Genomic DNA, 27,175 nt, shown 5'->3' with positions numbered 1-27,175 from the left:
GGGCAGGGCTGAAAGGGGATCCCCGGGATTTTTTACACCGAACTAAGGGGTAAATAGTTACTCGGAACGCGTGGGAAAGTCTCGAGGGAAGCTTCTGCATCATCACTCCTTCTCCGTAAGTTCAGTTATATGTGATGCTGGATTGAAAACAAGTTGGGTTTTAATTAAATGACCTCGAAGATTATAAGTTTCCCTAGTCCTCAACGTAACGTTACTTGGCAAGCTAGCTAGCAACACCTAGCTAGTCCGCTAACGAGCTAGCTAGGTAGCTAACACATCGATAAGATGCTAGGTAGCCAATGGTTTGTCTGGCACACTGGTGTAATTAGCCATACACCTAACGTTAGCTATTGATGGCTAAGAACAAACCGACGTTTCTTTCCGAAGAGTCTTCAAAAACGTAATAGTCTAAAGCAGTTTAAAAGTCTGTTTGGTTTGTAAATACTATGAGCTTGTTGAAATCTGTCAAGTTTATTTAAACTGCCTTTTAAGTTGCTTGTAAGCTATCGAGTTCACGTTACCCAATTAGCTATGAATCCCACGATTGTTTGTTACAGAGTGTCTGTCGGTCTGTCTGTCTGGCAAGCCGACCGAGTGTCCGAAGACGGGACTTATGTTAACGTTAGCTAGCTTGCTAATATTTTAGCTAATAAGTTAACTGTGTACATAAGTTAACGCTACTTTAAGCAGCAGAGATATACATATCCAGGCAGTCGTTATAAATTGAAAAAATATATAGATAATTAATAACAAAACAAGTTTTGCAGGGAGATGGATGAAGTTTACCAACACCCGCATATAACATTAGCTGAGGCTGTTGTGGCTAAGTAAAAGTAGCCAGCTGGCTTCCTAACGTTAGCCAAGTGAGCTACCGTTAGCCCTTTTGGTTGTTTGCTACTGTAAGCTTACTTACTAAATGATTGTATCTTAATGTAGCAATAAAGTTACTGTGAAATGATGGATAGCTTTTCAGAATAATTAAACTCTAATATTATTGCCAAATAAGTTAGCCGGGTAGCTATCTAGGTGCCGCTAGCTAACGTTACGTTCTATGGGGAAGCGTTTGAGTGTCAGTCACTGCCACCAATCAAAACTCTATTAACGTTTAAATGTTTCGGTGTATGTTTGCTGTTGCTATTTTTCTTTTTGTGTATGTTTATCCATCTCTGTCGATGGCAATGGGCCTTCTTAAAATATTTTGATTGGGGGGGGGGGGTTGTTTATGGTTCCTTGGTTGAGCGATTTAACTCGACTGGAAGTTACCGGTATCGATATCATAATAAAAGTCTATCAAGTTTTGTTTTTACCCTATATCTGTGAAGAAGCGATGCTTCTCTTAGTGTCTTATTGTGTGTGGAGCAGCTTATAGTGAATAATCATATATTTAATTGTTGGTTGTTGATCTTAACCTTACCCCTGTTCACTCTCGTCATGTAACCCTCTGCGCAATGATTATATGAAAGCCCTGTAGGAAGTACTTCATCGTCAACACACTATATAACAATGCATATATCGTTACTTTTTAAACTTTGTACCCGTGCTAGTTGAGTTTCGGAATGGGCGTTATCCTTGTGGCAGAGCTTTAGATGCAAGCCCAGATCCCGGTGGCTATCTTTCATACCAAGTGCCAGTAGATATCAATGTGAAGAATTGGCCTTGGGTGTAATGAGAGCTTTATCAGCGCTGGTTAAGCGTCCAGGAGAGAGACCTGACACCCTGCAGCGAATGAAGGGGACGTCTTGGTTTGAATGTCATGGAGAGCTGCATCTGGAGTGGTGACCCCTATGAAAAAGCCTTTAAGAGTAATGCAGTCAGACAGGCATGTCACTGCTGACTCCGGCCCAATCGCCATGTTCTGTTGCCTGTCTGGAATACTGCAGACTCTACAGTGCACTTTAGCCATTTCCCAAAACCTGTTCAAAAACAGGACTTTACTTTTAAAACCGTATTCACTTTCTGATAGTCAGTCATGAAATGCTGTCTAATGAAAGATGGCTATCTCCCTCGAAAGGGTATCCCGGCAAAGAGTATTTTAGTGGACTCTTGTTGTTAGAAGGATTTTATTGGAGTTGGTGCAGATATCTAAAAGACACCGTTGTGAGGTAAGAATATGCCTCATGAGCCTCAGTATAGCTGCTCATTAGGGAATTTTGTATATTTCCCTCGTGCAAGGACGGGGCTAGTTTAATGTTTGCTAGTCAAAGGCTACATTAACCTTAAGTCATCTGGGTGGTGTTGTACAACGGGAAAAGAGGAAGTAAATACAGGTCTTAGCGAAGACTCAGAGGGTACAGCCTGATTATGAGGAGGTGGATCTGTGTGTTTGCTGCACCCAGTAGGCTAAGTGATATATCAGGAAACAGACAACTGACATGTAGCTAGCCAGATGATTCAGTCAGTCTCTAAGCCCAATGTTCTGACCTTACACAGTCACCAGGAAGTGTCTCATTACTCCTGTCAAGATCCCTGTGGACCATGGTGGTCACTCTGCTCCATGTTGATTAGGCCAAAGGCTTACTCGATACAGGCAGCAAAGGCAACTTTAGGATGACCGTAGGCACCTTAAGGATGACTGTAGACACTTTTCCACTATAGGAACTCCGGCCCACTTCCCCGGTGGTGTGAATATTTACAGGAACCTCCCCTTATTCAGCCCTTTCAGCCTCTCTGATCTCATCGTGGTACAAGGAATGGAGTCTTATGTTATGGTCTTCGATTGTGCCGTCAATTGTGAGCCTGGAAAAAAAAAAGATTTATTTCTCAAACGGCAGCCCCAGCATTAGACCGTTAAACAAGTGATTTTGTAAAATAGGATTACTTAAAGGTTCAGTGGTCAGTATAAAGTTGCTAATTCCTGATTTAAATGACCTTATATCACTGCAAGCACTATCCAGCCGTTTGGGGTGTCTCATAAGTGTGAACCCTAGAGGAGGTACTTATTTCACTCCCCTGAATTTTCACAGTTCTCAATCTCCATATGCTCAGGGGCTGTTCGTGAACAGAAATTTGCCCTTTTTGCTGAGCATGCTAAGGCCGAAACCTTGTGTCAGACTTGTCAGACGAACAAGGGCCCACACCTCAGGAAATTATGGCAGGCTTCAAAATAACTCAACAAGCAGCACATTTGTGACATGGCACTGCCCATTTAGAGGGAGTCCTTTAGAAATGCAATGCAATAATTGCTATAGGGTTAAGATACATTTGCATCCAGTTGTAAGAAAAGCGGTGAAAACAATGTCATGTTTTTCTAGTGTGACTCTCAACAATAGTTTGTCACTGTCTGTTTTGGATGGATAGCGCTGACATGGCAACTCTGGAACCCTCAGTGCTACGGCAACATGAATGCAACATCAAGGCATTCATCCAGGGAGAGCACATGGACCACCTGTGTCAGGAGTGACGTCACCCCCACAGGAGCTTGGTCATGGTTCCTGTTCACATGCTGCACAATAATGCCAGGTGTTCACACGTGGAGAGGAGAGGTCATCGGGTTTGTCAGTGGTAGTGCTCTTTCTGAGGGGGTTCTGAGGTTGATCGCCATGGCAGGTAGAGAGGAGAGGTCATCGGGTTATGACGGTGGTAGTGCTCTTTCTGAGGGGATTATGAGGTTGATCGCCATGGCAGGTAGACCAGCTGATAAAGGTGCTGCTTCGCTTAGTGTTTTGATGTTCGAGAGTGTCATTTAAAACCCCTCAAGGTCAGAGCAGGAAATGTTCTCTTGTCAGTATGGCCAGCTGATTTGGGGATGATGGATTTTAATGTGATTGGTTGCTTTTGAAGGCCAGAGAAATGGAAAAGTGTCGCATAAATTGGTGTTGAAACATGTAAAAGCAGTGTCCACTCAGTCCCCTCCTCTCCACAGGCACACAGCAGGCCTGAGTTCTTGTCTGGATCCGGTGTATTGGATTCATTAGACTCAGAACATCTGCCATCGCAACTAATTAAAGGAAAAGCCATCAAGCTCTTAGTCAGTCTACGTTTTGATAGTATTACAAAGATCCTCTTATTGAGGATTTAATTCGATCTGAACTCTTGTCTTGGCCAATGAGGGGACACTGCTAGATCAATTCTAGAAATAATTTCTAAAATGACTAATGACATTATTTTTTTACATATAATTGTTCAGCTGTAGATTCACGCAGATAATATATTAAAGTAGCGATCTAGACTAGAGACAGGAATTGGGCACGTGCAGTCCTGTTTGAGGTGTCTGTGTGTCAGTGTGTGTGTGTGTGTGTGTGTGCATGAGGTGGGGGAGGGGTGCCTGCTCTGTAAGTGTTTGCTTCTTCGCGTGTGTGTGTGTGTGTGAAACAGAGAGAGCATTCTTTTGTGCTCACGTGTGTCAAATTGGCTCCACTTCCTGGCCTCGTGCTTGCTGTCATATTTGTTGCTAGGGAGGCCAGTGGACCAGGTGGAGCCCCCAGCAGCCGCAGGGTTAAAGACGTCCATTTTGTTAGGTAACACCCTAATGGCCTGATCGGTGGCGTCAAAATGGCAGAGGCTTAACCCTTGATATGCAATGCCCAGCCATAAGGGGCACTCTCATCCTCCAGGCGACCAGAGGCAGGAGAACAAAGGGGCAGGATGGGCATTTAGTACAGTAGATCTGGATGGGCATTTAGTACACTAGATCTGGATGGGCATTTAGTACAGTAGATCTAGTTGGGCATTTAGTACAGTAGATCTGGATGGGCATTTAGTACAGTAGATCTGGATGGGCATTTAGTACACTAGATCTAGTTGCAGTGGGGCCGCAGTGGCCTTGGAAAGATTCTGTTGAAGGCTCTCTGCTTTAGCTTGTTCCCACTCCCAGCACAGAGTGTGTGTCTGTCTGCTTTAACCTGTTCCCACTCCTAGTGCAGAGTGTGTGTCTGTCTGCTTTAGCCTGGTCCCACTCCGAGCACAGAGTCAGTGTGGACACACGTGTCCAATTTCCAATTTCAGTCCGATTTAAATCGGAAATTGGACACGTGTCTCCCCAAATCTAGATTTCTTGTGTCCGACTTGAGTCCGACTGGACTCCGATGTAAACCCCTGGATACACGATTCGATCCCGCTGGGAAACGGACTGGGCGCGCATGTGTCTCTCGAATCTAGATTCCAACTTTTGCACGTGCTTGAGATCCTGCCCACAGACATATACATGCATCATATATGTCTTCGATATGATAATCGCTGCTAGACGCTCAGTTTTTGTGCTCCCTCTCATTCACGTTGAAATACTGAAACCGAAACTTTGAAACTGGAACGCAACTGTTTTGGACAGAACACGCTAATTCAGTGAACAAATATTTTCATATTACTTTTCCACCAGTTGTTAGTCATGTAATCCATTCATATCAATGTGAATCAATCAATACTAATACAACTTTAACTGTGGTGTGTTTTTGTTTCATTTCACAACGTATTTACTGTATAATCAACGGTAGCAGATGTTAACATTCCGCATTTGATTTGAACTGACACGGCCAAGATCTGGATTTGTCACTGCCATGTGCTTTGAGATAGTGCAGTTAACCCCCCATGGAGACCCCATGGAGAGAATCGGCTCGGATCGGAGTACTGCCATCATGTGCCCGCACTGAGTAGTGTGTCTGTCTGCTTTACCCTGGTCCCACTCCTAGTGCAGAGTGTGTGTCTGTCTGCTTTACCCTGTTCCCACTCCCAGCACAGAGTGTGTGTCTCTGCTTTAGCCTGGTCCCACTCCGAGCACAGAGTGCTTCTGTGGCGTCGCATTATGAAGGCATTCCCAGGGGAAGTAAGATCAACCTAGGCTGCCATGGAACTGGATGGGACTGTTGGTTCATTAAAGCTTGTTTGGCCAAAGATGAGGTGCTGCCACACGGACTGTGGCTTTCCCAGATCAAAGGGTGGCATGGATCTGTGTGTTGTTTTCATGCTTTTTATCCATCTTGTATCTGACTGGGCCTCATCTCCGTAGCTTTGCTTTCCAAGTGTCGCATAATGAATAGTTCCTGGAGGCTGTGGTGCTCTCTGTCCATTCCCTAGGGGAGGCTGTGGTGCTGCTCTCTGTCCATTCCCTAGGGCAGGCTGTGGTGCTGCTCTTTGTCTATTCCCCAGCCAGGGGAGGCTGTCTTATCAGTGCAAAGGGCCTCTCAAGGGGAGCAGGAGCACTTTCACATCCATTCACCAGTGCAGCCAGACCAGTCCTCAGCACTCTTGCGGTCAGGCATTCCAGGGCCATTAATAAAGCATGGGGATCAATCCAATCCTGTTTGCTAGAAAGACATGAGCAAGCCTTAAACAACATCAACAAATACATTTGTGTATGCGTTACAGCCAGGCCAGCGTTTAGTCATTTAGATATGCTCAGCAGAAAGCTATCAGTCAGCCTATGTCTTCAAGGAACATCAGTACAGAGGGACTGTGTGTGAAGTGTACATGGTATTGGTTTTCAGAACAGATCTGTTTTTTAAAGTAAGTATTCTATAGAAGGTCCATAATGTTAATGATCACATACAATTTGAAATATCTATATAACGAGAGAAGGAGGATTTGAAAAGTGAGAGGGAGAGAGAGAGAGAGAGGAGGGACGCTCCACACGGCAGCCAGAAAGGCAGAGACCATGGCTCAAGAAGCACCTGTGTGAAAGAGCAGCTCTGCACTAACCATGGCTCAAGAAGCACCTGTGTGAATGCAGCTCTGCACTAACCATGGCTCAAGAAGCACCTGTGTGAATGCAGCTCTGCACTAACTAACCATGGCTCAAGAAGCACCTGTGTGAATGCAGCTCTGCACTAACCATGGCTCAAGAAGCACCTGTGTGAATGCATCTCTGCACTAACCATGGCTCAAGAAGCACCTGTGTGAATGCAGCTCTACACTAACTAACCATGGCTCAAGAAGCACCTGTGTGACTGCAGCTCTGCACTAACCATGGCTCAAGAAGCACCTGTGAAAGAGCAGCTCTGCACTAACCATGGCTCAAGAAGCACCTGTGTGACTGCAGCTCTGCACTAACCATGGCTCAAGAAGTCGTTTGGATGCAAATATGTAATGATTGTGTCAAGCATGCCCCGCTATGCAAAGTCTGGACTGTAGAAGTGCAGACTCTGTCGTGTCCAGAAGAACCGGCGTGTATGATCTGAGCTTTAAGAATAGAGCTGGCGCTTGAGATCAGATAGATCTGATCTTTCAGAATAGAGCTGAGATCAGATAATGTCCTTATATGGCACTGATCATATGACCCTGCCTGCACATCCAATGAGTTACCACGGTAACGCATCACCCTTCTGCAGTCCTGCAAGTCAAATCAGCTAAGGACCTTCTAAATGTATCCTGACGTCATCATGAACATAAGCATTTCCTGTTTGGTATTGTGGATCCAATTTCAGTGATCTGCTCTGATCTGTTCTGGTGGGCTGTCTGGACATGGATAAATGTTTTAGGCTCAGGAGTAACTAGTAGAGGAGTGGAGATCAGTATCAGTGGAGATGTGTGTGTGTGTGGATAAATGTTCTAGGCTCAGGAGTAACTAGTAGAGGAGTGCAGATCAGTACGCCCCTACCCCCACCCCTCCTTCAGCTGTTCATCCAAAACCTCCACCCTGAACCAGGAACAGCCCAGTATATGTGCATATGTGAGTGTTCAGTTATAGACTTCCTTTAGACAGCCCAGTATGGGTGCATATGTGTGCGTTCTGTTATAGACTCCTATAGACAGTCCAGTAGACAGTCCAGTATATGTGCGTTCAGTTATAGACTCCTTTAGACAGCCCTGTGTGTGTGTGTGTGTGTGTGTGTGTGTGTGTGTGTGTGTGTGTGTGTGTGCGTGCGCGCGCGCAGAGGAGCCCAGCCTCCTTCCCCTGAGTTATAGACTTCTTATAGACTTGTCTGCTCTGAAACACCGCCTTGAAAATTGGAGTATGCTTAATGCGAATGTTTTAGAAGCAGTGTATTAAACGTGGCCACGTGTTGTCAGACACATTCTCGGGTCTTGGGTTGTTTGCTGTGTTTAACTATGACATTGACCAGAAAGAAAATACCATACAGGGAACAAATTATGAGCTCTCTGAGGCCAGACATTGCCTTAACAGAGACGTGTGTGTTGTACTGCTGCGGCCTCTGTTCAGCTGTATTTCCTGTTGTTGGTTGTAAGTGGCCGACATCAGCCACGTCAGGCTGACTTTTGTTTTGATATACTAATGCCTCACCTCCCTAGCAGACATAGACCTGTGTGTGTGTGTGTGTGTGTGTGTGTGTGTGGTCACACACACAGGAAGTGTGTGTGTGTGTGTGTGTGTGTGTGTGTGTGTGTGTGTGTGCGCATGCGTTTGCAGCCAGCACCGTCTCTCCAGGGGTTAAAAACCTGCCTGAGCTTCTCTCGCCCACAGACCAGTTCAAACCGGTTCTCAGGGAAGTGCTTTGTGTGTCCCATGGAATCCTGGGAAGGGTCATGTGGATCCCTGATGTCACAGGGGATGAAAAAGACCTCGAGTCAGCTTTCTTTATCAGACAGAAGATGTGTGTGTCAGTGTGTGTGTATGACTGTGTGTGTGTGTGTGTGTGTGTGTGTGTGTGTGTGGCAGACTCATGTAGAGTAAGAGTTGTTTGAAATTAAAGAGGGATCTAGAGTGTTGAATCATTGGGCATCTGCCCAAAATGCTGAGCAGATTAACAATTGGCAAAACATGTTGATGAGACTGATTAGATATATCATAATGGAGGAAAAGGTTAGGCTGTGCCGCATATTGTGAGCTAATGGTGCACAAAAAAAAAGTGTTCAAGTTCTGTCTTCAATTCATACAGTATCTATTAAACATTAAATAGACAGTGGCCAAATCTCTCTGTATGAAATGGTGTGTGTGCCTTGGCTATGTAGGGATGCAAATGTGCTCTGCTAGCATGGGCCAGGTGCATGATCAGAATGTCTCTGACTGATGATGTCATGAGCCCCTTTATGAAATGAATCTATTTATGTATCAGGCAAAAACAACGTTGAACAGATAACACATTCCCAGTCAGTCATAAGTTGTGTCGTGTTACCTATGTGGAGTTTCTCTTATTAGGAGGCATCTAGCCATGAACAGCAGAAGAATGACCTGGTTTGAGTTTGCATTGCTGGGTAGCAAGAGGAGGCTTGATGTGGGCAGTGTGACCTGGATGGATGCTGTTGAAGGGTTCACGAGGAAGAGCAGGAGTCTCTCTCTGTCGCTGTCTTTGTCTGCTTCTCTCTCTCTCTCCTCTTGATGTGGGTAATGTAGCCTGGATGCTATCGAAGGGTTCACGAGGAAGAGCAGGAGTCTCTCTCTCTCTCTCTCTCTCTCTCTCTCTCTCTCTCTCTCTCTCTCTCTCTCTCTCTCTCTCTCTCTCTCTCTCTCTCTCTTCCCCCCCCCCCCCCCCCCCCCTCTTGATGTGGATTGTAACCTGCCTGTATGCTGTTGTCAGAGGGTTCACGTGGAAGTTCAGGAGTGCAAAGAGAGTCTGTAAGGAGCATCTGCATCTTCCACTTGTCATGTGCAGGCCCCATTGTGTCCATCAGAAGGGAAAAGGCAGTACTGAGATGACTAAAGCAACATCACAGAAGGGAAGAGGGAGCACTGAGATGACTAAAGCATCCTCACAGACGTACAGGTTATTCTAAGAAGGACTTTTTGGGAGACCCAGAACATCAGGCTGAGGCTGCAGAATGATTTGAATCCAAATAAATAGTTCTTCTTTGCACAATGGCAAATTATTTCATTTACATTTTGGAATGCCTGTTCTTGAATAAACAAAACCTTTTATTTAATTCAAACCCCCATTCTGTTGGATAAGCCTGTACACAGGATGAGCATTTGGTGACTTACAAGGCTGATCTGTGTGTGTCTGTGTGCGTGTGCGTTCAAGCAAGTGAATATTTTGTTCCTGTAAGCCTGTGTCCTGCATCTTCAGTAGGGGTGTAAAAAAGAATCGTTTTGCATCGATGCATCGATCCAACAGCCGACGATACGATGCATCGACACGTCCGCAAGAGTATCGATTTTAAAAAAAAAAAAAAAAAAAACATTTTTTTTTTTTTTTTTTTACTTTTTGTTGCTAGTGCACTTTGATGAGTATTTTTATTTGATAGTGAATGAAGTAGGCCTACAGGGGTATTTTTTTGTTACCATTTGCTGCTACTAGTGCACATTTGCACTCATTGCACTCATTTTGTGGAGCATTGTCATTTTAAATTGAATTAACTACAGGCCTATTTTTTGTTACCGTTTGCTGCTAGTGCACTTTTGCACTGATTTTGTTGAGTATTGTTATTCTATAGTGAATGTGGTATAGGCCTATTTTTGTTACTTAACACTTTGTACTTTGTACAGTACTTTTTGATGCAAGGCCTTTCAGAATCTATCAGTGCGGGCACATGATGGCAGCACTCCGATCCTATCCGATTCTCTCCATGGGGTCTCCATGGGGGGTTAACTGTTCTATCTCAAAGCACATGGAAGTGACAAAACTAGATCAGTTCAAATCAAATGCGGAATGTTTACATCTGCTACCGTTGATTATACAGTAAATACGTTGTGAAATGAAACAAAACCGTTGATTATACAGTAAATACGTTGTGAAATGAAACAAAAACACACCACAGTTAAAGTTGTATTAGTATTGATTGATTCACATCGATATGAATGGATTACATGACTAACAACGGGTGGAAAAGTAATGAGAAAATATTTGTTCACTGAATTAGCGCGTTCTGTCCCAAACAGTTGCGTTCCAGTTTCTAAGTTTCACTTTCGCTTTCAGTATTTCAACGTGAATGAGAGGGAGCACAAGAACTGAGCGTCTAGCAGCGTTTATCATATCATATACATTATATATGATGCATGTATATGTCTGTGGGCACGATCTCAAGCACGTGCAAAAGTTGTTGTTGTCCAATTTGAATCAGATACGAGAGACACATGCGCGCCCAGTCCAATTACCAGCGGAATCGAATCGTGTGTCTGGGGGTTTACATCGGAGTCCAGTCGGACTCAAGTTGGACACAATGAATCTAGTTCTGGGGAGTCACATGTGTCCAATATCCAATTTAAATCGGACTGATATCGGAAATTGGACGCATGTGTCCACACTGTATAACAGGGGCATTATTATTTTTCAGTGAATGAGGTTGTCATAGGCCTAGGTGGAGTACAACTTTTCTACTTCTGTTATTGGCTGTTGTTTCTCAAATAAAATGCATGACGATATAACAGCTTTCATTGATTTATTTCAAATCTGAAACATTGTCTAGCCTGTAAGGTTAAAAAAAGAACAAATTAATCGAATCAAATCGAAATCGAATCGTATCGTGGTGTATTCATGAGTATCGAAAATAATCAAATCGTTGGGTCAGGAAATCGATACTGAATCGAATCGCCATGATGGGTGTGATTTACACCCCTAATCTTCAGCAGGGACTTGCATGCATCTGAATATGGATTAGTCACTCTGAGGTGTAAAGGCACCCAGGGCACACATTTGAAAATGCTTAAACTACATGTGACAGATCTGCAGCTCATTTCAGATGTGTGTGTGTGTGTGTGTGTGTGTGTGTGCTTAAACTACATGTGAAAGATCTGCTGCTCATCTCAGGTGTGTGTGTGTGTGCTTAAACTACATGTGAAGGATCTGCTGCTCATCTCAGGTGTGTGTGTGTGTGTGTGTGTGTGTGTGTGTGTGTGTGCTTAAACTACATGTGAAAGATCTGCGGCTCTTCTCAGATGTACAAGCGCAAAGGGCCCTCCAAGCTGCAAAAAGCATCCAAAACCGTTCTTGTGTGATATCTGTGTACTCTGTTCAATATGTGTGTGTGTGTGTGTGTGTGTCTGTGTACGTAAAACTCAGCTTGTGTTTGTTCCTCTAGGTGAGACGATGTCGGAGGAGGGAGTGAGTGTGAACTCAGCTTGTGTTGTTGCCGTAGGTGACACCATGTCAGAGGAGGCCGTGCGGCGGACGCGCAGCCAGAAGCGGGCTCTGGAGAAGGACACCCCGCCCTCGGACGCCGAGCTGAAGCGGCTCAAGATGGAGACCTCCGAGGAGCTCGATGGTGACCATGGTGACGGGCTCCAGCTCGGGGACATCACCACGGTAACCAGCGCGGCCAAGGTCAGCGGCCTGCTGAAGGGCGGAGAGGTCAAAGCCACCATCAAGGTGGAGCTGCAGACGGGAGACGAGCCCGTGGACATGAGCACGGCCAAGAGGTAAGCCAGGAGACCCCACCAGTGCACCTCTAGCCAGTGCACCTCTAGCCAGTGCACCTCTAACCAGTGCACCTCTAGCCAGTGCACCTCTAGCCAGTGCACCTCTAGCCAGTGCACCTCTAGCCAGTGTACTGTACATGAGCACGGCCAAGAGGTAAGCCTAGACCCCACCAGCAGTCTTCCACTCGTCCTCCTAGGGCAGTGGTTGTGGTTCTCAAACTTTTTCTGTCATTCGACACTTTGAATAAGTGGGCCTTTTCAAGCCCCATCTGTCCCTCAGCTATTACCTCATGTCCAAGCTGAGACTTCCAGGCTTTACACAGAAGGCCTACATTTTCAATTTGATATTTAAACATAATTTTCCCAGAAATCACAAACAAATCCTAACATTTCTGGAAGACCATCTGCAGTGTGAGCCTTTTGATTTACTGGATTTCAGAACTTATTTCCAGCTCTTCTTTTGTGACGGTGCTATTAATAGTGTCAGTGTCCTTGAGGCTGAGGAGAGTTTGATGCAGTTATTTTGGGCCTTTGGTGACGGTGTGTCTAGATGTTCAGTGTTGAGCGCGTCTGAGAGGGTTATGACATCAGCAGTGTTGGCAGTGTGCTCTGCCTTTATTCTCGCATCACAGCGCTGGTCTGGTGCTCCTCTTCCAGCCCAGTCGTAGGCCCCAGTCGTAGGCTCCAGTCCCAGTCGTAGGCCCCAGTCCTAGTCCCCAGTCACAGGCCCCAGTCCCAGTTGTAGGCCCCAGTCACATCCCCCAGTCCTAGCCCCAGCAGTGGCACCCGCGGCCACAACAACAACAACAGCAGCTGCTGCTCCATTTGCTGCTGCTCCACCTGAACTACGGCTCACTTCACAAAATGAAGACTGGTTTTCACAAACTGGTTCCAACCGACCGTAGCCATGGTTTCCATTAGAGGGCTCAGTTAAAGAAAGAAAAAAAGGGAGGGAGAGGGTCATGTGATCACGGAGAGCAATACTTGAGTCATGTGATCTCTTTTTGGAGTGAGCAATGCGGGACACACAGGAAGTGGTAGCAGCCCTCGAGAAGGTGAAGCAAAAGCCCCCCCCCCCCCCCCCCCCGCCACTGTGTTGCCTTCTCTCATTGCCCAACCCCCAACTCACACACCATTCACACACTCACACTCGATCACCCTAACCCTAACCCATCCCCCACTCACGCACCATTCACTCACTCACACACTCACACTCGGATCACCCTAACCCTAACCCACACTCATTCAACCCGGACATACCTTAACCCCTCCCCCACTCACACACCATCCACTCACTCACTCACTTGATCAGCCACAAACATACTTTAACCCTAAGCATATCACAAACATACCTTAACCCTGCATATCACAAACATACCCTTGCCACATTTCTTATTATTGTGTATTTGTTCTCTGCCTTAAGGGTGTTTAGAGTTCAGGCAACTAGTGTCGCCTGAGAAAACATTATGATGTAGAAGAGACTAGTTTGTGTCTGCTAGCCTGAGAAAAACATTATGATGTAGAAGAGACTAGTTTGTGTCTGCTAGCCTGAGAAAAACATTATGATGTAGAAGAGACTAGTTTGTGTCTGCTAGCCTGAGAAAAACATGATGATGTAGAAGAGACTAGTTTGTGTCTGCTAGCCTGAGAAAAACATTATGATGTAGAAGAGACTAGTTTGTGTCTGCTAGCCAGAGAAAAACATTATGATGTAGAAGAGACTAGTTTGTGTCTGCTAGCCTGAGAAAAACATTATGATGTAGAAGAGTCTAGTTTGTGTCTGCTAGGGTGTTTGGAAAAAGTGCATCCTTGTTGATATGCTGTTATGTTTCTGCAACACAGCCAGAGCTGAAGGTATTGTCTTTGTGTCCGTGTTCAATGGCTTGCCATTTAAGCCTTGCACACCCGCCAAATCCACACACTCACACACACACACACTCCCTTCCTTTCCCCACTCATGGCCTCTGCCAGGCCTCTGATGCCATTGGCAGTCTCTGGGTGGAGTCACAAAACAACTGGTATGACGTGAGCCGACACACGCACACGCACACACAAACACACCCCAAACCGCTCCTCACCAGAGATGGTAAAGCCTGATATGAGGCAGGCCAGATTGGGTGAGGGGGAGGGGCGGGGCTATCTCCTCCCATCATCCATTCAGGCCTCAGGAGGGGGGCCTCCTGCGCACACACACACACACATCTGCAGTAGGGGTGTGCCAAATAATCGTCATGACGATGCATCGCGATTCTAATATTCACAATCTACTGCATCGATTGTTGACGGCAAGTATCGATTATTAATAAATAAAAAAAAAAAAAAAAATGAATAATTAAAATTGCATGAATGGTTGGCGAACATCAAGCATTTCAGGCCGCGCGATACTGCGACAAGTCAAATTACCACTCCATCTCATCTCCAGATCCTCTCCTGTTCCTCTACATGTGTTTGACCATTACCTCTCCATCTCATGGATCCTCCTCCTGTCCCTCTTGCGGCTTCACTTTGTCATAAAATATATTAAACTTTGTACATTTAACAGACCATAATCATCTGTCTAATTAGTTAATTAGCCTGAGGCCTACTCAACTTGTACTTGTAAATTGGTACCTTATTTTCTATCTTGAAATATTTTGCATTAGGCTTATTTGTATTACTGCCTTTTTTAGTTTTTATTGTAGTATTTATCTGTTTTGAAAAGTTTTTTTTATATTTCGTAAGCTGCTTTGGACAAAAGCATCTGCTAAATACTAGTTTGTTGATGACCTGTCAATCCTCTTGAGGTGCCACAGACCTGCGTTCTAGTTCTAAGTTCCACAGACCTGAGAGTTCTAGTTCTAAGTTCCACAGACCTGAGTTCTAGTTCTAATCTAGCGGTCATCCTTTGGTGCAGTTAGCTATACATGAGCAGAAATGTTGATTTGATGGTGATCTAGCCCAAGCCTTCATGATGCAATAGTGATGAGTGTGTCTCTCTCTCTCTCTCTCTCTCAGTGAGATAAAGAAGGAGAGGCCACCCACGCCCGATGATGTCATTGTGCTGTCGGACAACGAGCCCTCCAGTCCAATCACCAACGGTCTAAGCCCCAGTGTGAAGAAGGCGGACACGGAGATGCTCATGGTAAGACAGTAGCACACCGCAGCAGCACAAAGCACCACACCTCAGCTGTCCTCTTGTTCTCACTCACACAGCTGCCCTCACACTCACTCGGTGCTCTGGAGTTAGGATGTGAGTGTTTGCACAGGTGACGGGTTGACTCTTGGTAGAAAAGCACCTTTAGTTGATATAAAAAATATAATAATTCATATGGAAGTCTGTGGTCAAATATAGCCATGTATGTGCACCTGTTCTCACACCTGTGTGTGTGCACACCTGTACTCACACCTGTGTGTGTGTGTGTGTGTGTGTGTGTGTGTGTGTGTGTGTGTGTGTGTGTGTGTGTGTGTGTGTGCGCGCGCAGAAGAGCAGTCCAGAGGAGCGTGAGCGGATCATAAAGCATCTGAAGGAGGAGCTGCGTCTGCAGGAGGCCAGACTGGTGCTGCTCAAGAAGCTCCGGCAGAGTCAGATCCAGAAGGATAGCACCATGCAGAAGGTACCATACACATACACACACACACACACACAGACAGACAGACAGACAGACACACACACACACAGATCCAGATCCAGAAAGATAGCACCATGCAGAAGGTACCACACAGACCAGGGCCGTGCAAAGACCTCTGGAGGGGCAGGTGCTCAAAGTTAAAAAGGGGGCACATGTAGCACGGATTTGTAAAAATGTATTTATCTAGGCCTTTTCTATAGCCTATGTCCACTGGTGTGACGGTCATTTCCACCAGTGTGACGCTGAGTTCATTTCACACTATAGGACAGTGTTGTCACAAGGGGTTGGTTTATACACCCAGACACATTACAGTGTCTCCACAGCTGCCAACACACACACACACACACACACACAAACACACACATACACACAAATACATCCATTTCACAAACAGGTGCATATATAATAATACTCATTAGGTTTTAAATGAGTGGGGTAACTATATGGGAACAAGGCCTTTAAACTATAATTTTACAGGCAGCAAGTACTGTAGACAGCTGTGTTTCACTGTGAGTATGAAAGTTGGCAAAAGGGTGCAATGTTTATAGTCAATGTGGGTCCATTTCAACATACAATTTTCAATGAGTGAGATGGATGGAGAGAGAGAGGGAGGGAGTGAGAGATGGAGAGAGTGAGAGGGGGAGTGAGCGGATGGAGAGAGAGAGGGGGGGAGAGATCCTGCTCAAAACGGATTGTCTGCACTCAAATACACTGTTGCTTGCAGAAATGCCGTGTTTCAGTTTAAGTTGTCGCACTCAAATACACTGTTGCTATCAGAAATTCCCTGTGTTTCAGTTTAAGTTCTCGCACTCGTCCTCTTGTTTCTTCTGCTCAAAGACTTCTGCTCGCTCTCGCTATCTGGCCCTCTCTCTCTCTCTCTCTCTCTCTCTCTCTCTGATTGATATGAAATAACGTTACCAAAATTCACCAACCAATACAAATTCATGACGTGAAATGAACGAAAATGCTCTCAGATTTAAAGACCACGCTCGATATTAAACGATACAAACTTCATACATTGACAAGTTTATTTACCGGAGTTCATCAACAATTTTTGGCTCATATTTGCATGCAGTCATTTAGCAGACGCTTTTGTTCAAAGCGACGTACAAGAGAGAGGCATATAAGCCCCTAGCAAACTTTACACCGAGTTATTCCCGAGTCATCATGGTACATTTGGCATCACAAGGCTACTCGGCTTACCTAGAAAACGGGAGATCCAGAGAAACTTATCAGAGGCGTCGGTCAGCAGGGCACGTCAGGGCAGAGTGAGGGCACGTTGTGGATCATGTGACCGACCAAGGTAGATGTATTATTATTTTGGGCCACATAGATGGACTTCACACTCAAATAAAAAAAAATAATAATAATTAAAAAAAAAAAACTCTGACAAAAGGGCACTTTGGGCATCAAGGGCAAAAGGGGCAGGTGCTCAAGCCCCCTTAGCCCCCCCCTCTGCACGTGCCTGACACAGACACACACACACACACACACACACACACACACAGATCCAGAAAGATAGCACCATGCAGAAGGTACCACACAGACACAGACACAGACACAGACACCCAGAAAGATAGCACCATGCAGAAGGTACAGTAGCTACACACCACAGGATTCCTCTCATCTCACCCCCATTCCCTTTTCTGTCTCCCAGCCCATAAACTCAGTGGCTACTCCTCCTCCCCTGGTCAGAGGCAGCGTCCCATCCAGCAAAGGGCAGCTCCAGGTAAGTACTCTCCCCTCCTTGCACCCATGTCAAGCCCTCCTGCTTTGGGGGAAAAGAGGCTTAGCTGGTAACATACACTCAGGGCTTCTATCTGTGGCATCATTCTGTGCTCATTAAATACTATAGAAGCTCATTTAAGACTATAGAAGACCATAGAATACTATAGAATACTATAGAAGCTAAGAAGTCCAAAGCTAAGGCTATGTAGTGCTGGGTCTCTTTAAGGTGGACTGTGTGTGTGTGTGTTAGGGCTGAACGATTAATCGCATTTGCGGTTTAATTGCGATATGATGAGACGCGATTTTCAAACCGCAACTTTAAAAAAAAACGTGATTTAAAAAAAAAAAAATGTTAAAAAGTTTTTTATTTATTTTTGATGAAAAATTTTGCACACAGTGATTTAAAGCAGCATAACTGATCACTTGCTAATCACTAACGAGATGCTAGTGGCTCAAACTAGCGAAATCTCTTGAAATGTGCTTACTTTGACACTATGACCAACTAGTTAGTCAACAACTGTCCTAACACAGTCAATCATCAAGCAAGTGCAACACAAGACGGCAAATAAGGTACTTACTAGTTCGGCAGACAGTAAAAACCAGGCGGCTTCAGGCACACCTACATAACGCAGTAATTTGCCTTCGGACCCTGGTATGGCAATGGCACAGAGGCGATTCTCCATATTAAAAGTCATTGTAGCGCCCCAATTTTCAAAGCTACTATTTTAAGGTAAAACTGCTTATCCTAACCCTAACCCTGAAGTACAATTACTGCATAAGGCCAATTTAAAAAGTGCATGCCTTGTGTTTATACTTGACTTTGTTTAAATAACTTAAATGCACAGTGGCAAAGCCACCGATTTGTTTCTGTAATGAGCAGTTAAATACAAATGTAAAATGTGGGAAATGTAAAATGTATCTAATATTGTGTCATATCTTAATCATTCAGTAAGTTTTGTTGGAGAAAAAAAAAGAGGATAACATTTTTAAAAATCGCATATCGAATCGCAATATTTTAGGGAAAAATCGCAATTAGATTATTTTCCCAAATCGTTCAGCCCTTGTGTGTGTGTGTGTGTGTGTGTGTGTGTGTGTGTGAGGAGTGATTGTAGTGCTGGGACTCTAAAGGTGACCTGACATGTCCTGTGTGTGTGTTTTCAGGCAAGCTCGGGCCGCAGCTCAGGCACTGTCATTCCACCCCCCCTGGTGCGCGGAGGTCAGCATGTCAACTCCAAGATGGGCTCCCAGAACGCTCAAATAGTCATGCCACCCCTCGTCAGGGGCGCTCAGGTAACAGAACGCTCAGATAGTCATGCCACCCCTCGTCAGGGGCGCTCAGGTAACGCCACAGAACACTCAGATAGTCATGCCACCCCTCGTCAGGGGCGCTCAGCTAACAGAACGCTCAGATAGTCATGCCACCCCTCGTCAGGGGCGCTCAGGTAACAGAACGCTCAGATAGTCATGCCACCCCTCGTCAGGGGCGCTCAGGTAACGCCACAGTCCTCAGCAGCATGTCAACAACTCTGTTTTAACTTCATCCTGTTACATGGTGTCTGCTAGGCAGATAGATAGATACATACATACTTTATGTAAGGGATAATGTATTGTCCGGAGGTCATTCTACAAAAATAATTCCCGACGGGGCGAACAACACCCCGACGCGCAGCGGAGGGTGTTGTTTTGTACCGAAGGGAATTATTTTTGTAGAATGACCGACGGACAATACATTATCCCGCTTATTATACGGGTACTTGCCAAAAACGATAGAAGACATTCCTCCAACATATCTCTTTTTAATGATTTAGGTGCCGTTTCATGTGTCCCGTTTAGAAATAAATAGTTCTTCAAGCAAATAGAACTTTGAAGTTTCAGGTGTTGCATAGCAACCCATTACTTGCTGACTTCAAATTACTCTCTACTGTTGCGTTAAAATGACTGGACTTCTGGCGGAATGATATGAAAGATGTGAATTAGAAGTACAAAACCCGTTGCCAATGACAGCGGTGATTATCTTTCGCAGAGGTCTGTTAGCAGGAATTAATGTATGGGTATGACGTAGGGATGGCCCATTCAAATCAACGGTACTTTTTGGAACATTCTGAAGAGCCGTATAATAATAATATATAATTGGTAGACAGAAGTGTGTTTTTAAATGATTGACCAGCTGGATGAGTAGTTTGCCTGTTAGTTACCACAGATGCCATAATTTACAACATAAGGAGGCACAGAATGTCCTGTGTCCTTAAACAAGACCTTAGCCAGAGAGCCAGAGAGTCTGCCTGCATCTTATTAGAATGAAGGTTTGAGTGCTAGTGCTATGCTCTTTTATGGTTTTGACTCACCATTTGTGTCTGTCTGTGTGTGTGTGTCTGTGTGTGTGTGTGTGTGTGTGTGTGTGTGTGTGTGTGTGTGTGTGTGTGTGCGTAGCCCATCTCTGTGACTCCCCAGCAGATCCAGAGCCTGAGGCAGCAGCACCAGGCCCACTCGGGCTCCGGGCCGCCCCCCCTGCTGCTGGCCCCGCGGGCCTCCATGCCCAACCTGCAGGGCCAGAGGATCATCCAGCAGGGCCTGATCCGCGTGGCCAACGTCCCCAACACCAACGTGCTGGTCAACATCTCACAGGTCTGCACACACACACACACACACACACACACACACACCAACGTGCTGGTCAACATCTCACAGGTCTACACACACACACACACACACCAACGTGCTGGTCAACATCTCACAGGTCTGCCCCCCCCTTATTCTCTCAGAGGCCCAGCCTACTCATTCATTACCATCGTTTATTCAGGGAGAATTTACAGCAATGCCCTGACTGAGGCTATAGAATACAGAAGAGCAATAAATAAACAAACCATAACAACAACAAAAAGACAAAATAAAAAATAAAAACACATTAAACAACTCAGAAGTATAAAAAAAAAATAACATAAAGTAAAAATAAATAAATCAGAGAATCATTTAAAACAACAGCATTATGCTGGGGTGCTTTTTGTCATGTTCATGATCCCTTTGGACTCCTGTTGGACATCATGTTTCCTCCAGAGCCTTAAGGTGGTATTAAACCCTCTCATCTCATCCTTCCTCAGGCTTCTCCGACCCACCTGAAGGGCTCCACAGTGACCTCACCGGCCAACACCTCCGTCAACATCAACGACTCTCCGGCCGCCCGGCAGGCCGCCGCCAAGCTGGCGCTCCGCAAGCAGCTGGAGAAGACCCTCCTGGAGATCCCCCCGCCAAAGCCCCCCGCACCCCAGCTCAACTTCCTGCCCTCGGCCGCCAACAACGAGTTCATCTACCTGGTGGGCCTGGAGGAGGTGGTGCAGAACCTACTGGACTCGCTGGGCAGAGGTACACACACGCACGCACACACGCACACACGCACACTCGCACACTCGCACACACACTCACACACACTCACACCTGGTGGGGCTGGAGGAGGTGGTGCAGAACCTACTGGACTCGCTGGGCAGAGGTACGCACACACACTCACCTCAGACATGTCTTTATCTTCCCACTCCTGTTGCTGTAACCATGGGAGATTTCATGGCATGATGGACAAAGGGTCAAGAGAACTGGATCAAGGGATTAGCTCGTGGTCCATGGGTTAGCTGAATGCTAATGGCTTCATTGCCACACACACTCACCGTTGGGAAGAGTTTTATAAAATGCAATGTTTTTGTCATCATTACAGGTTAGCCTGACCTATTTTTGTTTGTTTGTTTGTTTATTTGTTTGTTTGTTTTGTTTTAGGGAAGGCCTCAGGATCGGGCCCTCTGGGCTCCAAGGAGCCGTTCAGCTGCTCGGCGTGCCGCACAGACTTCACCTCCCGCTGGAGGCAGGACAAGGGCGGGGTCATCATGTGCGAGCACTGCATGGCGTCCAGTCAGAAGAAGGCCCTGAAGGCGGAGCACACCACCCGTCTGAAGGCGGCGTTCGTCAAGGCACTGCAGCAGGAGCAGGAGATCGAGCAGCGCATCCTGCAGCAGGCCGCGTCCTCGCCCCACTCCTCCAAACCCTCCTCCTCCTCTTCATCCTCCTCGGCCTCCTCACTGTCGTCTTCCGTGGTGAAGGCGGAGCATCATCTGCTGGTGTCTCCGCAGTACAAGCACGTCCGCTCCTCCTCTCTCTCTCACCAGGCCCAAGCCAACCGCAGCACCCCCGTCAGCCGCCACCACTCCACCGTCAAGCAGGTACCGTACGGGTTTAACCCTAACCCTAACCCAAGCAGGTACCATACGGGTTTAACCCTAACCCTAACCCAAGCAGGTACCATACGGGTTTAACCTTAACCCAAGCAGGTACCGTACGGGTTTAACCCTAACCCTAACCCAATCAGGTACCATACGGGTTTAACCCTAACCCAAGCAGGTACCGTACGGGTTTAACCTTAACCCTAACCCTAACCCAAGCAGGTACCTTACGGGTTTAACCCTAACCCAAGCAGGTACCTTACGGGTTTAACCCTAACCCAAGCAGGTACCGTACGGGTTTCTGTGCCGTATGTCTGCCGCTGACACTGCATGTGTACTGAACCTGTGCTCATAGGATCAGTCAGGAGACCTGTTCAGTATGGTCAAGAATGTGTTGATCCACATACCAAACTTGTTTGCAAAAGGCTTAATCCTGCTGATACTGATTGAGTTCATGTCTGGATGTAATTGTTTGTCCTCCGTTGTCCTGCGTGCGTGTGCAGAGTCCAGGCCAGCTGTCCCGGTCGGCAGGGTCTGTGGGGGGCCGGGCGGTGAGCCACACGTTCACCACGGCCATGCAGCTGCAGAACGCAGTGAACGCCGCCGCGCTGGCCAGCAGGCCTGGGAAGCACCCCATGCGGGCGGGGTCGAAGGTCAGCGGCAGCAGCAGTAGCGGTCGCAGCAACAGCAACAGCAACAGCCCCGCAGCCACCGCATGGAAGAAGCAGAACGCCCTCAGCGCAGGTAAGCACCACCCGCCTGACTAGTGCCCACTGAGTGCCCCATTCCTTCTGTCTCCCGTCTCTCTTTGTCTCTCTTTCTCCGTTTCTTTATCCCTCATTTCCCCGTCCATTACGCGTTTCAATCAGGTGGAGCTTCAGCAAGTGACTAAAGCGTGGCTTCTTTGGGTCATCTAAATCGGTGGCTTTGGTTCCATGATCTCTTGCAGGCTTTTAGCCAGGCATGCGTCCGTGCGTCTTTTGGACGCACTGTTCTAAAATAATAAGAAATTGGACGCACTATTTTTATGCAGACGCCCTACACACGCCTTAAGTTTTTCATCCCGTTTTCAGTCAGTCAAACTTTTTTAAACGTGTTCACAAACGTTTATGAGCGTATTCACGTTGTAACACGTAAAACAACAGTCTGATACCGCTATCAGGGGTGGCGAACGTGCGCCGCATGCGGCTCTTTGCCGGCTGACGTGAGGCTCGGCTCCAGCTCGAGTGCTTACTGACTTTTCTCTTGGTGTATCGAATTTTCATATTGTAAAATAAACATCTAAAATGCATATTTTGCACGCAATATATTTGGAAATACAGACAAAAAGCTGTCGATTTGAATGGGGTATTTATTCATGTATATTTTGTCATCACGCAATCTTGATAGATGTCTTCAAGTAACGTTAATGTTCCAAACATGAAACATTCTAATGTGTGCACCCAGTCTCAGAGAGTTACTAGCCAGACTAGCAGTCGCTACTGAAATAATGCCATGGATACAGCAAAGCGTAAAGCTAAACAAAAATATGAAAATGAACACTGGACGTTCTTGCCTGAATTTCGCGGAGCGAAATGGAAACCCCCTCTGCTTAATATGCCAAACGTCACTGTCGCATTTTAAAGCCTACAACTTGGAGCGCCTTCTCTCCACACACAATGCTAATATAGCCCAGGAGATCCTAACGGCACAGAGCTGTCCAAGCACAAGGTACATACTTTGAATTGTAACGTCAGTCAGAGAAACGGACTCGGCTTTTTGGGAAATTTACGAAGTACTCTGAAACGGTCACGTTGGCATCGTATCATTTGTCCTGGAATATTGCTCGAGCAAAAAAAATCATATAGTGAGGGAGAGTTTGAAAATTGAACAGAGGATATCTGACATTAACTATAATTAGCACTTACCTCAGCAGATGTCTTCAATATGTTTATTTTTGTGCCACATTTTAAATCTACATTTGTTAATTTCTCTTCCTAAAACCCACTAGAGGACACTATTTAAAAGGTTATTTTCAAAAAAAAGGAGGCAACTGATTAGGCTATTCTCCAGGCACAGTCGGTTTCTCTGCTTTGTTTTGATCCCAGTCATTGCAGAGAAGGAGTCCTCACATAAATATGTGGAGGCAAAGGGTAGTAGCTGCTCCTAAGCTTTCTCTCCCAGGTCAGGGGTGCTCCTGCTTCACACATATCCAAAACAAAATCTCAGCAGATGTCTTCAATATGTTTATGCCATATAATAAATCTAAATGTTGTTCATGTCTCTTCCTAAAACCCACTAGAGGACACTATTTAAAAGGTTATTTAAAAAAAAAAAAATCGTATGGGGGAGCATACCCCCAGACCCCCCTAGTTTTGCTGGGTCACTGGGGTTTCGTTGCTTTAGTTTCAAATACAAAATGGACCCCCCCTCAAAAAAATCCTAGCTAAAAGCCTGATCTCTTGTCTCATTATATAAACATCAGTGGGAAGAGCTCGTTGCCAGTGATTAAGTCATTCAATGCAGTTTCAATGTTTTTGTTTGACTGCTAAGATTGATGTTGACATGGGTCCAGCAAGAAAACTGCATAGTGTGTGTATATTTTTTTAATCGCACAAAATGTACGAAGCTCTCTCTGGGTCTGGCAATGAAGGTTTATTTAGTTTTTCTGCTCAATATGTTTCCTATTCTCATGTCCTGACATGGAGGACTGCATCATATTAACAGTCGAGACCACAGTGTACTGTCCTGAGCACAGCTTTCCTTATTTGGGTGTATTGTCTTTATGTCTGTCTCCACGGAATTGGTGTTTTTCTATGAGAAATCAAATAATTGAAACCATTGTAAACATCCCATTGCGGTTTAAAATGATGTACACAGGTTGCAGAACAGTCTGTCCTGGAATGCAGTCACATCACATCCCCTCTATAGTTCATTCAATGCACATCTCATTCCCTTCTACTATAGTAACCGTGCAGTGTCCAGCCTTGAACTTCCCCCGGTTCTCGCCTGGGTCTCACCTGTCCCCTGTGTTGCCCCCTGGGTCTCACCTGTGTTCACCTGCCCCATGGGTCTCCCCTGGGTCTCACCTGCCCCCTGTGTTGCCCCCTGTGTCTCCCCTGTCTCACCTGCCCCCTGTGTTGCCCCCTGTGTCTCACCTGTGTCTCACCTGCCCCCTGTGTCTCACCTGCACCCTGTGTCTCACCTGTGTCTCACCTGCCTCCTGTGTTCACCTGCCTCCTGTGTTGCCCCCTGTGTCTCACCTGTGTTCACCTGCCTCCTGTGTTGCCCCCTGTGTCTCACCTGTGTTCACCTGCCTCCTGTGTTGCCCCCTGTGTCTCACCTGTGTCTCACCTGCCCCCTGTGTCTCACCTGTGTCTCACCTGCCCCCTGTGTTGCCCCCTGTGTCTCACCTTGCCCCTGTGTCTCACCTCCCCCCTGTGTCTCACCTGCCCCCTGTGTCTCACCTGCCCCCTGTGTCTCACCTGTGTCTCACCTCCCCCCTGTGTTGCCCCCTGTGTCTCACCTGCCTCCTGTGTCTCACCTGTGTTCACCTGCCTCCTGTGTTGCCCCCTGTGTTTCACCTGTGTTCACCTGCCTCCTGTGTTGCCCCCTGTGTCTCACCTGTGTTCACCTGCCTCCTGTGTCTCACCTGTGTTCACCTGCCTCCTGTGTTGCCCCCTGTGTCTCACCTGCCCCCTGTGTCTCAGCTGTGTCTCACCTGTGTTCACCTGCCTCCTGTGTTTCTCTCTTCCAGCCGTCACCATGGCCTACGTGAACCCCAGCCTGACGGGGCACAAGAGCTCCTCCTCCGCTGTGGATCGCCAGCGCGAGTACCTGCTGGACATGATCCCGTCTCGCTCCCTCTCTCAGACGGCCAACACCTGGAAATAACACCACCAACCCATCCACCGCCCCCCCCCCCCCCCCCCCCTCCTTTATTGGACAAGAGAATAATAGTAGCTATAATTGTAATGATTTATCAACATAAGAGTGGACATTTGCTGGATTACCAGCTATTGACCTATTATTATAATAAACAAAAAAAAAAGCTCTTCCCACACCCGATCTTTTCTTATTTCCTCTGAGCTAGTGGCGCTACACGTGAGGTGAACATACCTTGTCTGTGTGTGCTGGGGTAGGATACGTAGCCTCTGAGGTGAAGACACCTCGTCTGTGTGTGCTGGGGTCGGATACGTAGCCTCTGAGGTGAAGGCAAACAAGGAGGAGATGAAACATGGACCTCTTGTGCACCCGTAGGCAGTAACCCATCTGCACTATGCTCAGGCAGCTCAGGGCAGCTGCAACAGGGGACTCAGTCACACCAAAGATGGACACACACAGGCCAGACTACTAGCTGGACCCACACCGGCCCGACTACTAGATGGACCCACACAGGCCCGACTACTAGCCCCTGAAGATGGACCCACACCGGCCCGACTAGACTACTAGCTTCTCCACTCTGCTGCTTCCTGTTCTCCACTGGACGAGACAACACAAACGAGACAACACAAACGTACACACACACACACACACACACACACACACACACACACACACACACACACACACACACACACACACACACGTACCCACAACGGCAGGGAGTGTCTTTGGGCTTAGTTGGACCAACCACCTAATCGTAATAGACTTTTGCTTTAGCTTTGCAAACCTAAATGCTCAAGAGACTTCTTCTACTTCTAAATGTATAAAGACACATTCTGCCTGGGACCTGGATCGCCAGGCAGCAGATCTGTAGGAGCAGGTTTGTGTCATTTTGTATTGCTGATTTTTCCTCTTTTTTTTTCCCTGCAGTATACTGTAAGCAGAGACCCCAGAGATCTCCATTCTAATTAAACTAGACTATCGTTAAGGTCAAAGTTGTAAGGTCTGGTTATACAGTTTAGGTGGTTTTACATCTGATTGTTAAGTGTTTATTTTTTAAACACCGCTTTGAAAGAGATAAAGAGGTAAGGAAGGTAGTTAGCAGTCTTGGAGCTCTTCTTGCAGAGGTGCTGCTGTAGTTGGTATAACCCTCCCTGTCTGCTGTAGTTGGTATAACCCTCCCTGTCTGATGAAACAGTGGATCTCCAGTACCCTGGGTTCATTTGAGAACGTTGATCATGGTAGCCTGTCTCACCCATGAGAAGGGGCAGGGCGTCCTCGTCACCTATTATTCTTTAGTCCTAGGGTGTGGTGTTTCTTTCCCTTTAGGTAAGTGCTGTATGTGGGAATATTATTATTAAAAGGTCACTTTAGATGAAGGATATTCCAATGCCTTTTTGTTTTTAAATCTCCAGTTCCTTTATTTAGGTATTCTCACTATTCCCAATGGCTCCTGCTTTGTACCGTGCTTTCAGTGCTGGAAATAATATGCTCCTGAAATAACCCATACTCTATTGATGCTCCGTTAGCAGTGGGCTGGGGGAGTAGAAGATACTGTGATCGCAGAAGTGTGTATTCTCCTGGTGGAGAAG

At 46.3% G+C, this 27,175-nt stretch overlaps 1 protein-coding gene across 2 annotated transcripts; it reads left to right on the top strand.

The window, feature by feature from the left end:
* gatad2ab (GATA zinc finger domain containing 2Ab) lies at nucleotides 1-27,175 on the top strand. 2 transcript variants are annotated; one of them, XM_080835809.1, is made up of 11 exons: nucleotides 1-115; nucleotides 11,845-12,181; nucleotides 15,176-15,302; nucleotides 15,643-15,774; nucleotides 17,447-17,518; nucleotides 18,679-18,807; nucleotides 19,948-20,142; nucleotides 20,616-20,877; nucleotides 21,280-21,719; nucleotides 22,223-22,463; nucleotides 25,456-27,175. In XM_080835809.1, exons 2-11 carry the CDS (start codon nucleotides 11,853-11,855, stop codon nucleotides 25,590-25,592), a joined length of 2,064 nt encoding a protein of 687 aa, XP_080691935.1. In that variant the 5' UTR covers nucleotides 1-115; nucleotides 11,845-11,852; the 3' UTR covers nucleotides 25,593-27,175. The 2 variants fall into 2 exon arrangements, with proteins under 2 accessions (XP_080691935.1, XP_080691936.1); XM_080835810.1 differs by having other exon boundaries at nucleotides 2-115; nucleotides 11,902-12,181.

This window comes from Sprattus sprattus (genome assembly GCF_963457725.1).
Source record: "Sprattus sprattus genome assembly, chromosome: 3".
NCBI classification, from domain to species: Eukaryota; Metazoa; Chordata; class Actinopteri; order Clupeiformes; family Clupeidae; genus Sprattus; species Sprattus sprattus.
Note: the sequence above shows the minus strand (reverse complement) of the source record. Positions and strands in the feature narration are given on the sequence as shown.